At 36.0% G+C, this 16,705-nt stretch overlaps 2 protein-coding genes across 4 annotated transcripts in view; one reads left to right on the forward strand and one right to left on the reverse strand.

The window, feature by feature from the left end:
• The window catches only part of rab34a (RAB34, member RAS oncogene family a), a 7,373-nt gene extending 3,395 nt beyond the window's left edge, over positions 1–3,978 (forward strand). For both annotated transcript variants that reach the window (XM_065281494.2, XM_065281495.2), the window contains exons 6-11: positions 831–895; positions 1,029–1,080; positions 1,978–2,059; positions 2,172–2,262; positions 2,860–2,967; positions 3,355–3,978. In XM_065281494.2, the coding sequence (XP_065137566.1) occupies positions 831–895; positions 1,029–1,080; positions 1,978–2,059; positions 2,172–2,262; positions 2,860–2,967; positions 3,355–3,422 (466 nt within the window). In that variant the 3' untranslated portion in view covers positions 3,423–3,978. The remainder of the gene's footprint in view (positions 1–830; positions 896–1,028; positions 1,081–1,977; positions 2,060–2,171; positions 2,263–2,859; positions 2,968–3,354) is intronic.
• Positions 2,068–10,408, reverse strand: LOC135771293 (adenine phosphoribosyltransferase). 2 transcript variants are annotated; one of them, XM_065281497.2, is made up of 5 exons: positions 10,193–10,408; positions 9,787–9,880; positions 8,980–9,126; positions 8,528–8,623; positions 2,068–2,360 (listed from the first exon to the last, which is right to left on the reverse strand). In XM_065281497.2, the coding sequence occupies exons 1-5, from the start codon at positions 10,364–10,366 to the stop codon at positions 2,338–2,340; spliced, it is 534 nt and encodes a 177-aa protein (XP_065137569.1). In that variant the 5' UTR covers positions 10,367–10,408; the 3' UTR covers positions 2,068–2,337. The 2 variants fall into 2 exon arrangements, with proteins under 2 accessions (XP_065137569.1, XP_065137568.1); XM_065281496.2 differs by lacking the exon at positions 2,068–2,360 and adding an exon at positions 3,674–6,209 and having other exon boundaries at positions 10,193–10,407.
• Between the last annotated feature and the right edge of the window lie 6,297 nt (positions 10,409–16,705).

Genomic DNA, 16,705 nt, shown 5'->3' on the forward strand with positions numbered 1-16,705 from the left:
TGAGAACACTTTCATTGCTGCTGTCATCCTTGGGACGTCGTCACTTTTTTGACAGCAATCAGCTGTAAAATGTTTTGGCCCTGCTTGATTTTCGTTGACTTGGAGTAAAATAATAAAACGTTTTTCATAAGATCCCCTGGAGTCAATGTGTTAGCATGGCAGAAGCTTGATGCTGTCGTGTGAGAACAAGCAACAGCCAGCTTTTTTTGTGATTGGTTGAGCAGATTTATTGCATTTTGCAGAAAAGGAGGACTGGTGTTTGTTGCGGTTTAGAAAAAAAGGGAGAAAAGATGACAGAATAACACAGCGGATATTGGATTAACTTTTTAATATTGACCAGATACAATACTGATTTTGGCGGAAGCTATTTTTTTTAATAGCATTAATCACGTTTTGGAACCAAACTCTTCAACTTATATAAAATTGAAGCATCAACTAATCTAACAATATAGAAAACTCTGTGTATGTTTGGATCATCGTTCTGAATCTGATCTCTAACAAAAGCCCTTTACAAAAATGCAATTATTTAAGTTTTGCTAAAATGTAGGTGTTTTTGAGGAAGCCTACCCATATTTGAGCGGTAATAAAAAGAGACAGGATAAAACTTTATCTTTTCATTTTGTTTGTTTAAAGGCAGAGGGTCTGTTCTTTTATTTGATATAGTTGAATGTTTATATATAGAAGAAAATTTCCCTGGAAGGCATTTTGTAGAACTTTTATGAAAATTACAAACAATGCTAGCGGAAAACTTTCTTCAAAAAGGCTGGCGGGGAATGAGTTAATTTGTAATTTTCACAGTTTTTTTAAGTAATATTTGTTTTATGTTCCAGGTGGGACACTGCAGGTCAGGAGAGGTTTAAATGCATTGCCTCTACGTACTACAGAGGAGCTCAGGGTAAGGAACTCAATAAAATCAATATCTCCTAGTACCGTGCTGTTGTATTTCATATAATCTTTTTTTATTAATGTAACAATGTGTTTGCACCTTTTTATATATATAATTTTGTTTCTTCATTTGCTGTTACCAGCGGTTATCATTGTGTTTGATCTGACTGATGTGGCATCACTAGAGCACACAAGGTAAATGACATCACAGCTCCCCTTTTATCCATTTTTCTGGTTTAACAATTACAAAAGAAATCTATGGTTAAAGGACAAGTTCGGTATTTTACACTTAAAGCTCTGTTTTCAGATTGTTTATGATGAAATAGAACGGTTTTGACTGAAATTTCGACATATGCGGCTGCCCCGAGAATTTTTGGGGGTTTGTGTTTCACCTCCCACCTCTACAATGGGTTTAATGGTGCACTGGAACAATCCTTTCTAAAATGCATTAAACTTTCGTTTACAAAGACGTGAAACTCACCGAGTGGTCAGGGGTGTTCATTGATGTTCTCACACAAAAATCGCTGCAAAAGATGCATTCCAACAGGTTTTATCGTAGTTTTGTCCAACTCCATTGACTTGTACAGGTATTAGATGTGCTGTGAGTTATGGTATTACTCCACGCCGGGAACTTTGTTTCTATTCTTGTAATTGGCAAAGGCGGATTAGCGCAACCACCTGGGCTGGAGTGTCTATTATTCAAGCTCTAAGCGGAAGAATGTATGGGTGTGAGGCGTTTGGAAAAATAGGTCCACAAGTTTACAAGAATGCTAAAACAGCTGTTGGAAAGCATCTTTTGCAGCGATTTTTGTGTGAGCATATCAGTGAACACCCCTGACCACTCTGTGAGTTTCACGTCTTTGTAAACAAAAGTTCAATGCATTTTAGGAAGGATTGTTCCAGTGCACCATTAAACCCATTGTAGAGGTGTGAGGTGAAACACAAACATCCGAATATTCTCAGGGCAGCCGAAAATGTCGAAATTTCAGCCAAAACCGTTCTATTTCACCATAAACAATCTGAAAACAGGGCTTCAAGTGTAAAATACCAAACTTGTCCTTTAACACAGTGATATATTATCCTGTCTTTCAGGCAATGGTTGGAGGATGCAATGAAAGAGAACGACCCTACAAGTGTATTACTCTTCCTGGTTGGCACAAAGAAAGATCTGAGTGTGAGTGGCAGTTTTTGTTGTAAATCATTTCAAAATCTTTAAGGGAAATTAAATAAAAATTCCTACATTTATCATCTGTGTTCTCTTTGTGTATGTTTGTTACACCAATCAGTCATCTGCCCAGTATGATCTAATCGAACAGGATGCAATGAAACTGGCTGATCAGATGAAAGCAGAGTACTGGGCTGTATCTTCTTTAACTGGTGAGTTGTTACTGGACCCGTGAACTTTATGAGTGATGTAGTGTTTTTTCTTTCTTTATTTATTTCTTTTCTTCTTCACACCATTCCAGCATCTATGGCTATATTCATGGAAAGAAGAACCGGTTAATCCATACACAAGTTAATCCACACAAGTTAATCCATACACTACTCGAATTTTAAATTTAAGTTTGCGACTTCTCTACTCGAGTTTTACGTTTTTAAACAGCTTTAAAATGTTTAAGTTTCTTAAATTTCTTTTTTTACATTTAACTTATTTTAAATATTTTTTAAATTGTGTAATTTCTTTGTTATACTTTGACTTTTTTGTAGCACTTTGAGATTTTCTTTAAAATGTGAAGTGCTTTATAAATAAAATGCATTTACAGGTTGGGGCAATTTCCAATTCCGAGTGTTATAATATTTATATGAATTGTATTGTTACTGTAACAATATTATTGTACATATTAAATATTTTCGGTTTACATTTTAGCTTTAATATTTCTTACCTGAAAGATTACCAGTATTTGGCAAACCTAAGTCACAAATATAATTTTTTGTCTTATTACATTGTTTAATGTAACTTTTTTCTGATGGTAGGTGAGAATGTGAGAGAGTTTTTCTTTCGAGTGGCATCTTTAACGTTTGAGGCGAACGTTATGGCTGAACTGGAAAAAAGTGGCTCCAGACGTATTGGGGAAGTTGTTAGTAAGTAGAGAGCTGGACATCTCAAAACACTGGAGAAACAAAAGATAATGATCTGATTTCTTTATTGTCTCATATGCCTATCAATAATGAAGCTGTTATTTAATACAGTAGTTGTTAAAATACAGACAGTCATTTTTTTTTACAAAATAAACAGAGATAGGATGATCACCTTAGATGGAGTTTAATATGTGAAATAAATTGTCATCAATTAACATGATCAATTTTATATTCTATATATTAAAATAATGTAATGAGGAGCTGGGTTAAACTAAAAATTATGAATCAAACATTTTCTGCACTTTGATGATGAATTGTGTACATAAAGAGATTTATTTATTATTACTATCATTGCATTTATATTAAACCTGTACATTTCTTTTTCTGCAGAAATCAACAGTAACCCAAACAACTTATATACAACGTCCAAGAAGAAGCAGTCCAACTGTTGTCAGTAAAGAGTGATCATGTGGAAATACTAAAAATGCACTGATCCATAACGGTACCAAAGCAAATCATGCATATCTACATGCACAGGGAGAAACATGGTAGACATATTTCAACTAAAGGAACATACAGTGAACAGTTTGGTTTATTTTGATTAAGGTGGGGCCGATTCACTGCTGGATGAATGAAAACACATTCACATTCTTCAGCATTTTCTTTATCCAAGTGGTCTATGCACATTTTTGTTTTTGCATTAAGTGTATTTTCCTTTTATTAGTGATTTACAAATATATTTTCTGTATTTTGCATTTTTGCCTAGTTTACATTCAACAGCGATTTTAAAAGGTACACATGAGGATTATGCGTGAATTGCACAAAAAATAACAAACATATTTTTCTATATCATATAAATCATATTGTTAAAAAGGGTAATAAAAGTATTCCTTCACCATACATTCCTTCATAAAATATGCTGTAAGAACATTATATAAGTATTAGAAGTTTACAAAGCTGCATGAATAATTTCTTGTGCTTGACATTTTTATTCTAAATAAAATGCTTTCACAATTTTTATCCATTAATTTTAAAACCAGACCTCGCATAATACTGGCATCATTATTATTTTAATACTGTGTAATAAAATGTTTATTATATTTCCCCAGTATATCCTAGCATCATTAACCTTTATTCTAAGAGTAATGAATTAAGTAATCTGATAGTGACCTCTAGTGGACATTTCTGTGTTCAACGTATGACTAGATTTATAACATTAAAGGGATAGTTCACCTAAAAATGAAAATTCTGTCATCATTTACACACTCTCATGTTGTTACAAACCTGCATAAATGTAGTTGTTTTGATGAACACAAAGGAAGATAGGAAGATATAAGAAGTGTTTGTAACCAAATCATTTGTGGACCTTACTTCCATAGTATTCTTACAGGTTTATAACAACATGCGAGTGAGTAATGACAGAATTTTCACTTTGGGTGAACTATCCCTTTAAGGGTCAGTTTCCCAGATAGGGCTTAAAGGGCGATTTATAGTCGTGCGTAGGTCCTACGGCGTAGCCGCAACGGCGTAGGTTCCGCGTCGGTTTTCATTTATGCTTTTGCGTCGCCGTCCGCGTCGACGTGCAAACACACGCGAAACCGCTGGTTGGCAGTAACCACAGTAGCAGCAGAAGTCGTAACAGAAGAAGAAGCTAAGCAAGTTAACCCACAAACGAAGAATAAATAGCAACTTGTTGTGTATAATTTGAGAAGACCAGCAATGATGGAAGTAAATAAACAACGACTTATGTTGCAGTTTGAGTTAAATCACTCCTCAACTTGGCTCATCTTTGTTTTCACCATCGCAAACGGAAATACCTATGACGCAGTTTTTTTTACCTGACGGGAGGGGTTCTGGTGGACCAATCACAGCGCTTGCGGTCCGTGTAGAGCCGACGCGCTGTTAGAAATTTTGTGAGGTGCGCGTCAGGCTACGCACAGGCTACGGATAGCCTACGCCGGACCTACGCACGACTATAAATCGCCCTTTATACTATTCCCAGACTAACTTAAATGTTAGTGTTGTCTTGATCAAAAACATCTTGCTCTGACATATCTAAACATATATCAGTGTCGTTGTTTTGTCTCAAGACACCAGTATTGTTTTTTGTAAGGTATGTCCTAATATAACCAAGGCATAGTCCTGGATTAATTTAAACCCTGGGGGGAAACTGCCCCTAAGCATTTACATGAATTTTTTAATAAAATTTTTATGCAAGGGTTAAGACACAATCATATTTTAAACCATAACTTTAAGCTTCCAAACAACATCAAACTTTTAACCAAACAACTTGTACACTTAAAAGCAGGAGCTGATTTTGAAAAATGCTAACTTTAGCCTACAAGCTAAAATAAAACATCTGAAAGCCCATTCGTGTCTCACTTACCAGTGAGAAAACTTTGCAGTACAAAGTGAGTAACTACCAAAACAACGAACATAAACAACTGTTTTAATCTATCGGAAATAGATACAGCACATTTTCGGTTGTGTAGACGTAGTTTTTTGAAAACATAAATATTGTTTTGCTTAATTGTAAAAGAACACAAACTACACAATGTTTCATCAAAATTGAATATTTTAATCCATCTAAATAATATCACCTATCTTTTCAAAAGAAAAACTGCAACAACACTTTCAGTGCCTTTACCTCCTGCAGCTGTTTTCACTTTAAAGCAGTAAAGTTACCGATGTTGATTCTTATGTTTTTTCCTTTTTTTTTCTTTTTATTATTTCTTTCATTTGTGGCTCCTGTGCCGGTTGTCAATTAAGCAGAAACTTTGTTTTCCACTGTGTACAGAGTGGATTTAAGCACGCTGATGACGTATGATGTCTGCATGATCAGGGCATGCAAAAAAGAAGAGAAGCAAAAATTGCAACTATTGCATTTGGTCCGAGTTCAATGATTTGTTGAACATTATTTGGTCATAGGCCTTTCACAGATGACATATTTATACAAATATATTTAGACGACTTAACGTAATGATTGCTATCAGGATGTGAGGAGACTTTTTTGGATCAAATCAGCTACCCTGCCTTTAAGTCTCAACCACCAAATAATTTCTTTTTTTTATTTCAGAATGACTGATTTTCCCTGAATTTCACTTTACATTACTGTTGTGAAAAAGACTCCATGTATTGATTGTCTATCTGAGCCTGAAGCTCTTTTGGAATGCAATGGGAATACTTATAGTTTTCCTTTAGCCACTTCCCACCCTCACTGTTCTCAATGGCCACAGCTGCAATGCCTATAAAGAACAGAGAAATGATACGTCTCTTTTAAAAATTATCATTAAAGACTATTGATTATTAATTATTCCCAATAGATATTTATTTTAAGTTTACATAATCTTTTAACTAAAGCAAGCTAGCTGTTCAAATGCATAAACTATGCATCCTCTTGTGTCAATAGCCTTACAGTAAAAAGAATGTGAAAAAAAGATTTTGGGTGCACTGTAAAAAAGTTGGTTCAACTTAAAAAAAGGAAGTTACTTGGTTGCCTTGAAATTTTGAGTTAATTCAACTTAAAAATATTAGTTGACTACCAACTTTTTTGAGTTAACTAAACATTATTTTAAAAGTTGAATTAACAAAAATTTTGAAGACCACCAGGTTACTTTAAGTTGAACCAACAAATCTTTTTGTACAGTGTGGAGAGGGGGAGCGGATAGTTGGCACCTTGCTTTAGTGCCCCCTTTCCACAAGAAAGAACCGGGTGCTTTCTTAGTTTAAAGTTGGATTGACTGGTGAGCCTTTTAAGAACCAGTTAGCCTTTCCATGGGCTTAGCGAGCCACAAACACACCACACTCTAAAAATGTCTGGGTTATTTTTGCCCCCTAACGGATAAATATTGGACAGAACACACCGCTGGGTTAAAATTGACCCAATGCATGGTTGCATAACACAACCCAACATTAGGGTTAATTTTAACCCAGCATGTGTTCTGTCCAACATTTACCCATTATCGGTCAAAAATAACCCTTTTTAAGTCATTTTTTGAGTGCATCAACAATGTCGGATGTTGCATTATTATTAAAGGGGTCAAATTGTCAGATTGCATGTTTTCCTTTGTTTTTAGAGTGTTAAATGATGTCTGTGCACATAAAGGATCTGTAAAGTTGCAAAAATTAAAGTTTCAAATCCAAAGAGATATTGTTTTTAAACGTGAAGCCTCATCCACGCCCACCTAAAACGGCTCGTTTAACACGCCCATGCAGTTAGACGTCATACTGGTTTGAACATTTTCATAACACCGCCCTCATATATACGCAAAGATAGAGGGTGTAACTTTCAATCACGCTGTAGTATTGTTGTTTCCGCCATGTCGAGCAGACGCTGTGTTTCGTGGCAAAACTACTTTGGTTGGCATTCCAACAGAGTAAACATTAAGAAACCAGTGGTTAGGTTTTATTTACAACACTGTTTCAGAACAGTACAGCCCAAATGTTCGATTGTGTGTGCACATTTTAAGGAGGATTACTTTCTAAACATCGCGGAGTACAACCGCTGGATGTACACAAAGGCTTCGTCTAAACAGTGGACCAATTGTAACTTTGCAACTACACTGACATCCTGTAAGTATCCGATGTTTTCATACTTAATAAATTTCCTCACTGACGATTCCAAGACGAGTTTGGTGCAGAGACGCGCCTGTGTTTTAATGCATTTCCTAATGATGATCCAAACGCGAGATTTGAGAAGTGCAGATTAGTGCTTGTTTGTTGTTTCTACGTTCACAAATGCAAACATGGTTTATGTTTTAGTATCCTTACCTTACCATCTGTTACGTTCTGCTCACATCGCGCTGGTAAAGTTGATAGATTAGCTTAGCCATCCGTGTTTTCTGGGTCAGATTCAGGCTCGTGTTGATAAGGTAGTAGTAAATACGATAGTATCTTGTGGCTTCACTATTATTTTGGGAGCTCATCTTCCAAAACTTGTCTAGGAGCGTCATATTTCCGATTATGTTACTGAGGTATTCGGCCAATCACAATGCACTGGATAGCTGGCCAATCAGTTCACACCCGTTGACACCGCGCTTTCTCACAACGATGAGCTTTGTACCAAACGACCTGTTTCAGATGGGCGGGACTTAGAGGTGCTTAAAAATGTATGGTATGTGGAAAATAATATTTTTTTTAACCATAAACCATACGAACACATTGTATTACACCAAATACACAAAGTAATGTGCTTTTTAGCCCTATAATATGACCCCTTTAATGGTCAATTGCTTTGCGTACCTACCAACATTTGCATCCAAACGTGGCAAATCCACGTGAAACTTGACATAATTTTTATAAATGGAGGTTGCAATCGAGATTAATGGTGCAGGCATAACATATTTTATCATTTACACAGAACAACTTTAGCCTTAGCATGTAGCTATAGCTACCCTCCTAGTATCATGTCAAAGTAACCCCGCCCCCAGCACAAACAACGCTTAAGTCTAGACCAGCAATGGAGCCGGTGCTTTAGGTGTTAAAAAGAAAGAATGATTTAAAAATTAGGCTCTAGCTCAAACTGCTTTGGTGGAAAAGTGTCATAAAGGTGTTTTACACTTGCCTACAATAATAGCTCCCTGTTTCTCCAACAGTTTGATGGCTGCTTGCATAGTTCCTCCAGTCTCAATCCACTGGTCTACTATAAGGACCCGATGACCTGTAATGCATCATAGCATGTCACAGGTTGCAAACACAAAGTTTGCAAAGTTCATATAGAGGTGGCTTCCCGGACAGAGATTAGTTTAAGCCAGGACTAGGCCTCAGTTTAATAAGGAAATATAACTAGTTTTAACAAACATGCCTTACTAAAAACATTACTTGTCTGCATTTTGAGACAAAACTAAGGGCATTGATGTATTTTAAGATATGGCCGTGCAATTTTTTTCGGTTTGGACAGCTCTTAAATTTATTTTAGTGTAGGAGTACTCTAATCCCTGTCCAGGAAACCGCCCCATTATGTTTTAATAGTATCAGATAAACAATTAATGAAAAAATCTCATAATCCATAAGTACCTGGCTTTAACACATCAAGACGAACTTCCATATACTTCTCACGTCCGGAGTAATCCGTGTACTTTTGAGTGTCTGTTTGAACACATAGGTGTCCTGATTTCCGAATCGCAAGAAATCCCTTTTCTAATGTGGTTGCTACAGCTGACCCTGAAAACATGCAGGAACTAGTTAAAATAACTGGAAAGCGATGTTTCTTTATTAATTGATATCTTTAGATCTTAAACATTAAATTAGTAAAGGCATTCATTTTCTAAATACTGTCATTGTTTGAAAGCATGGGTGCTGACACAATATTGTTTGCTGAGCAGCCTGTTAATTAGGTATCATAATGTACGCAGTTAGCATAGTTTTTAAAATATATTTAATTACTGTAAACACAAAACATTAACTAGCATGAGCTTACAATAAGTAACATATTTTTGCAGCATATTCATCTTTGTTAAAGTAACACTACAGTTGTTCAATGTTTGATCATGTTAGTTCATGGTGCATTAAGTTAACAGATACAGAACTCTTTATTTAAAAAAATGTAGCAAATGCTTAAATTAACATTGAATAAATGTAATAAGCGCTGTAAAAATATTGTCCATTGCTTGTTCATTTCTAATATAGTAAACTGATGTTTACAAATACAACCTTATTTAAATCTTTATTTATATACATTACAGACTTTGACCTCTGACATTAAAACCTCCCTTGGCAGAGGGGTCCTCAAATATATCATGCTCTATATTTAACATCTATGGCCATGAGTTATATTTACTTTCCTACTAATATCTAAACTATCTCTTAAGTATAGTATAGTACCCAGGATGAAGCCCATGGCATCTATTCCAGCCACCAGGTCAATGGTTTCATTTTTGAATGGTTTGAGAAGGTCCTTCACACAATCTGACAGTGCCTAGATCAGTCAGGGAGCAATACATTTAAACTGTTAGCAAAGATGAAATCAAACTAATAGATAATAAATATACTAGTCAACATTTAAAGTCAAAAGGATCAAAAAAGTTGATCACAATTGTCCCAAGACAAAAACGGGGATTGGGTATTGGTTTTAAGACAACTTTTACGAAAGGTTTTGATCCACTTCAAATGTTGACTAGTGTATTATAGCCACACGGTGTCACAATCTATCAGGCTTTAATATATCTTTAAGACAGATATTATATAACTGGCATGCTTTGACAATGACTCAAAAAGTTGCATAACCTACCTGGGAGTTGCAGTAGAGTCTTGAGGGGTCAAGCCAGGCAAACGTTGGTCCTTTTGTATTTGGGGCCATAAGTGACAAGTACCAGCCATCTTTTCTGTTCTGGGGAACAGTAAAAACATTCATTTTTCGAGAAACAGATAGGGTTGAAAAGCTCCCCTCTGTAACCACATGCATGTGGTGTCGAGTTTATGTGGTCCAAAGGGGGCGTCTCTCTCTCTCTCTCTCTCTCTCTCTCTCTCTCTCTCTCAGTTCCATGTCAACATGACCAAATCGAGTCCAGTAGGACAGTGTTTGTGTTGACTGAACAGAATCAAAATTTATTAGTTAAAGGAGCGGTGAATCAAATACTCAATTTTAACTTGATACTTTGTTATATAAGAGGTCATCATACTTAAATGAACATCCTGCAAGTTTCAGAACTGAAAACGTCCGTGCTACTGAAATATAACAGTTTTTGGCACCAAGCCAGTAAAACAAGCCAGTGTGGAATTCGGAAAAGTATGACGTCAAAGTAGAATTGAAGCACCTCCCCATAGCCAAATACAAGGACCACTTTTGTAGCCCCGCCCACAGCTTCGCGTGCAGTGTTGTATAGTACTAGAAAGCAATACTTGAGTAAAAGTACAAGTATTGTACTAGAAAAAGACTTTGGTAGAAGTGAAAGTTGTCTTTTAAAATATTACTCAAGTAAAAGTCTTAAAGTATCCGATATATACTGTACTTAAGTATCAAAAGTAATTTTCTGATATTTAATGTACTTAAGTATTTGAAGTAAAAGTAAAAAGTTTTTTTTTTAAAGCAAGCGGTTAGAACTTTGATTGTGAACTTTATTGTGGCTTTCTTATATTAAAGCATATTCAGGGTTCCCATTATCTTAATCTCAATCATCAAATAAAAATCTGTTTTTCCAGGACTTCTCAGGCACAATTCTCTTAAGTTCAAAGAGCAAACAGCATATTTTTAGAGCTGACATCAAATAAAAAAGCAGAAATTTCACTTTTGTATGAACGTAAAAATGAAAAATAAATAATAACTCATTTCTTTCAAAACATGAGCATATTTTTGAAAAAAGTGGAGTACTCCTTTAAGTTAGCTGCTCTACTAAGAAAAAAATGCCAACTCGTTGTTTGGCAATGAAAGCACTGACTTTGATCAACAATGCAAGCGTACATTCACAATGTATAACATTAGCACACCATTATCCTATAACCACTGAGTTTTGAGTTAATTAACATAAAAGGAAATCTCAAGTTTGACAAAACGTATAATGCTTTTGAAGACGTGAATACAGTCCTTAACACTTTCTTTCAAACCTGAAACGTTGACGATAACGTTGACGTTTATTAAACATGTGCGCCTGGCCATCACATTAGACAGATAATTATCTGATACGGCTTATGATAATTAATGTTGAATCACATTGACATTGTGGCTTTACTTAATAACTATTATTTTAACGTACCTTGATGTGATTCTTCAGGTTGGACGGGGAGTTTTTAAATGACAAAATGTAAGTGATTTTCGGTAGGCATAAGAGGCACTTTATTCGGTAATCGGGAATCTTTAATTCGAATGTATAAAAACATTTCTTACAAATACGTCCACGGGTGTATAACGTTAGCTTTCTCACCCTGTTCATCATCGGGGTGGTCCTCCAGTAGGTGCTTTCATTGCAGTTACAGTTGCTTCCTCCTCCTTTAGCAACACTACGCTAAAATAGAGTGTGCGTGAAATAGACGCTGCGTCCCAAACCGTATACTTCCATACTATATAGTAGCCAAAAAGCACTACTTCTCGTATTCTTTGCCTACTATATAGGATGGAAGTAGGCGGTTTGGGACACAGAGAGAGTGTGCGGAGCGTGCGTAATGCAATCTAGAAGCACTGATTCGCCAAAACCTCCCTTGAGGTCGAACACATTTCTTCTGATTTTATTTTGTAGTAACGAGTAACGAATATGCTTAGTGGAAATGTATCGGAGTAAAAGTATATATTTTATCTAGAAAATGTAGTGGAGTAAAAGTGAAAGTTGACATAAATTTAAATAGCGAAGTAAAGTACAGATACGTGAAATTTCTACTTAAGTACAGTAACGAAGTATTTTTACTTCGTTACATTACAACACTGTTCGCGTGACACACGTGTGTCTCAACAATAAGTAAACATGTATTTAAAGATTGCCAAATGTAACCAAAATGACTTTTAAATACATTTTTTCTGAGAGACTTTTATTTTGACGTGGTGATCTGAAGTAACCATGGAAACGCATTTTCGGTTGTGGAAGAACGGTCTATGGGAAAAACACAGACGCTGGATAACGGAGTCTCAACATTAGTAATGCGTGGATAAAGTTTGCTTTTGAAGAAGTTCCAGCTCGAGTGGGGAGTGTTTGTTTACTTTGTGTACACGGATTCATTTGTAAAGAAGTCGATGCTGGATTTGCAGAGAGACTGTGATTAAAAGCACCACTTATATTGGATCTGACAACAATGACACAGCAGTAAACAGTAAGTTTATTTAAGTTACTGCGTTTCGCTATTCCTTTGTTAGAAGAGATCGCTTGATATGTCTGTTTTAACATCCGTGTCTAAACACGTATGTTTGACTGTTTTAATGTACTAAAAACATTAACGATTATTAAAGATACACCACTTAACAACACGACTGTAATTTAACGGTAGAAATATACAGTGTTATTGATAAAGAAGGATTTATCAGCTGCAGTTTAGATTCTGATGCCCGCTTACTGTGTTGTATACGGTAATTTAGGTGAGTTGCGTTTGAGAGGTCCAACACTCAACAAAGCTTTTTTATCATATAACTGTGGTATGTAACTTTACGTGTATCTAAGAGCAACCTCACAAGCACAATAGAAATATACAAAGTTATTGATAAGGATTTATCAGCCGCAGTTTAGATTCTGATGCGCGCTTACTGTGTTGTATACGGTACTTTAGTCACGTCCAGTTTAAATTTATGTTTCTACTTTACTATACGTATTGTCATTTATGTGTATCATCTTTAGCACCCAGAATCTTTTGTGGCTCAAACATATATGTGTTCGGCTGCTATTTTTACACATTAATGTTTTTAAAACATTTGCCCACATGTATTGACGGGTAATGAAGCTGTCCAATCATAGCAGTGGGTGTTTACATCCAGGTCTTCAGTGCGGCCCGCCCCTTCAAACGAACCATTTCTCCAGACAGCCACTAATCCATGTTACAAAATAGCCTATTACTTATTGTTTTTGATGTTTTTGAATGTAAAAACCACGCGAACATCATAAGTAGATATCAGACAACAGTATAAAACAATAAAATCAATAAATTCACCGCCCCTTTAATACTGGGGTACTGAATGAATGCAGTTTCTAACTTTGAGAACGGCAACCTAAAGCAATAATAATGAGAAAAGGTCATTTGGATTGTAATGAAATTAATTTCGTTTCTGTTCAGTCAACACAAACACTGCCCTACTGGACTCAAAACAATTTAAAAGTGTATAACTTATTTTGATGAGTCGATGAAATGTAAAAGCATTGTCACTGGAGTGACTGTGATGAAGAAACATGGACGAAGATGAGGCATTAAAACAGGCTTTAACATTTTTAGGAACATGCAGAAGTAAGATAATAAGTAATAAATAATATAGTGAATTGTATTGTGTATACATAAAATGCACTATAATAATATTTATATGCCACAAAAGATATTCATAATGAGTACATATTTAAAATCATATATAAAATCTAAGATTATTTTTCAGGCTATTGTGTAGTACAGACAAAACATTTGAGACATCATGAAATATAAATATCGGACTTGATTAAATGCGGTAAAATGGATTTTCTAAATGTATTAATTAATTAATTATATCTGTTTTGTAATCACACACTTCTAAGCCGATCCTTAAAATTATAATTTTGACAGAAATCATTGTTTTTTAGGATAATGTTATTTCTTATTTAGAGTCACTTTCATGTTGGAACAGACATACCCCAAATAAGCAAGTTTTGGGTTAATCAACCCAGGGTTCGGTGTTAATCTGATGGTAAGTTAACCGTATACATATACACCCCAGAGAACAATGAGAAAAAGCAGATTGATAATCTTAAATGAAGTGACCGCAAGAACCGACAGCCACATGACGTCAAAGTTCCGCGAGAGCGATTTTAAAGCAAACTCCTCCGAATTAGGCTTGTTTGAGATGCAGCTTGCCTCGCCTGAAATATAGGCGAGAGTAGCCGGCTGCAGTGAGGGGAGGAGTGAAAAAAGTGGAGGCAAGCCGGACGCTTCATGAATCTCGCAGTGTTGTTGACTGCAAACGTCAGCAATGGAAGAGATCGCGTTCGCGTATTTTATCGCGGATTAAATAGATGCAACTGAAATACCAACAAATGCATTTACATTAAGATGTTTATAAGGAGAATCACAAAGCTGAACTGTTCATTATTGGAAAAGGCTTCTTAGTAAATGTTGGGATGTAATCTAAGTCTAGACGTAATACAAATTCGTTTCTGTGTGAAATATATACAGCACACTGTACAAATAATACAACACCATTACAAAAGTTTAAAGGAATTTATTAATAATATCAATGTCATAAGTCACGAACAAGTTGAATAAATATAAAAACTACTACAGGAAGTGGAGTTTTTAGAATTAAAAAGTCATCAGCTGACATTCCCGGGCAAATCAGCATTAAGCTGTGTCGTCAGCAAGTCTTTTCCCATCGTGCTTTTCGTCAACGCAGTCGGTGGAGAGCAACTGCGCTCGGCTGTAGAATCCGACGAGCCCGCCTCTCCATCGCGAGAGTTATTTTGTACACGTCAGCGTGACATCAGAGCAAGTCGGACGTAAGTCGGACACTTTTCTAACCGGAATGCATCTTGCGCTGATCACCGGTGATCGATTCTGCGCAGAATTTGCTCATCTCAAACAAGCCTAGTAATTCATGAAATTATCGCTCTCGCGGTACTTTGACGTCATCCAGCTGTGGATTCGTGTGGCGCCGCATGAAGTCGAACAAGACTAATGATGCTGATCTCTGGCGGGTGAGGATTAGCCTGGCTCCGCCCTCCTACGTGCTTCCGCTTATTTTTCATTTCGCTTCAGCAGTACGTCTGGTATTTCTCTATAGAGTTTCGTTTTCTCCTGCAAAAATCTGCAGGACCAATCAGCGAACAGATGGGGGTGGCTAAGAACAATGACGTTGAGGTCGTGCGTCAGTTTGAGTTGTAGTTCAGTAATGGCAGCGGAGAAAGACGTGAGAAAAGCTATTCGGTCCGTTGTTGCAAAACTGCCGAATATACACAAGTTAAAGCCGGAGCAAGAACCAGGTTTGCTAACTTTTGTTTGTTTGATTATTCTGACTTGTTGTTTCCAGGCGGTTTCGGTGCATGATATACGTCACGACCACATGTTAGCGATTGGCTTTGGCAGATCCTGAGTGACTCTGGGCATATCCAATAGTTTTAAACTTCAACAATGGACCCTCCTTAACGGAAGTAATGGTTTGCTATGGAGCGTGGCCAGACTCTCTGTACAAATGAAATGAATGTACGAGAGTCTGGTTATACCAGGCTAGGTGAGGATGACTGTAGACATGAAACAGGTGAGGGATTGAGGAGCATGCTGGGAAATGTAGTCCGGAGGGAGGCGAATCGTGAATAGCCTTCATGGGAAATTTAACAACTGTACAAACTGGAAGTGTGCACATATTGACATGACTTTATAATAATTTTATTAATTCATTTTTTATTTTATAATTCATTTCAATTAGGCATAATATAATGTAATTATATTTTTACAGTGATAGCCTAAGCATTTTGTTGTGGACGGTGGCAATGCGTGTGAACAACAAAATAGTGTCAGGTTTTTAGACCACATCAATACTTTAACAGTGCAATAATATATGGACACCTTTATGCATTGAAACATTTTAACCTTTATACATTTCGTACCCTCCTGTTACAAATTTAATGTAGCCTATTGTTTTTATTTAATGTTTCGTTTTCATACTTTCAATTAGACCTGTATCTCAACTTTGTGTCGTCTAGGGCACAACTTGTCATAGTAAACAAGAAATATTGCGATATAGCAAGCTAATAAAATCTATAAACAACACAATCATTTTTAAAACAAGACTGTATAAATTATACAGTGTGTAATATAATTTCTGAGATAACACGCGGTGATTAATGTACTGGCAAACGTTTTAAAAACCAATAAATTAATAAATACATCGGACAGATGTACTTGTCCACCAAGTCTCATGTTCCCTCTGGTGATTTTACATCACTTTCCTCCCCCACCAATCCGATTTTTTTTTTTTAAAGCCCAATGCGGATCTTAAAACATATAGGCTATACCATATTTATTTTAAATTTGAACTTGCACACTCTCAAATTTCCTACGTATTAGTCTCGTCAGCAAATATATGTCGTAGTCATTTGTTTAAAAAAAAAATACTGAATATCATCTGAACTTGAGAATTTGCATCACACGATTC

Source organism: Paramisgurnus dabryanus, chromosome 8 (genome assembly GCF_030506205.2).
Source record: "Paramisgurnus dabryanus chromosome 8, PD_genome_1.1, whole genome shotgun sequence".
NCBI classification, from domain to species: Eukaryota; Metazoa; Chordata; class Actinopteri; order Cypriniformes; family Cobitidae; genus Paramisgurnus; species Paramisgurnus dabryanus.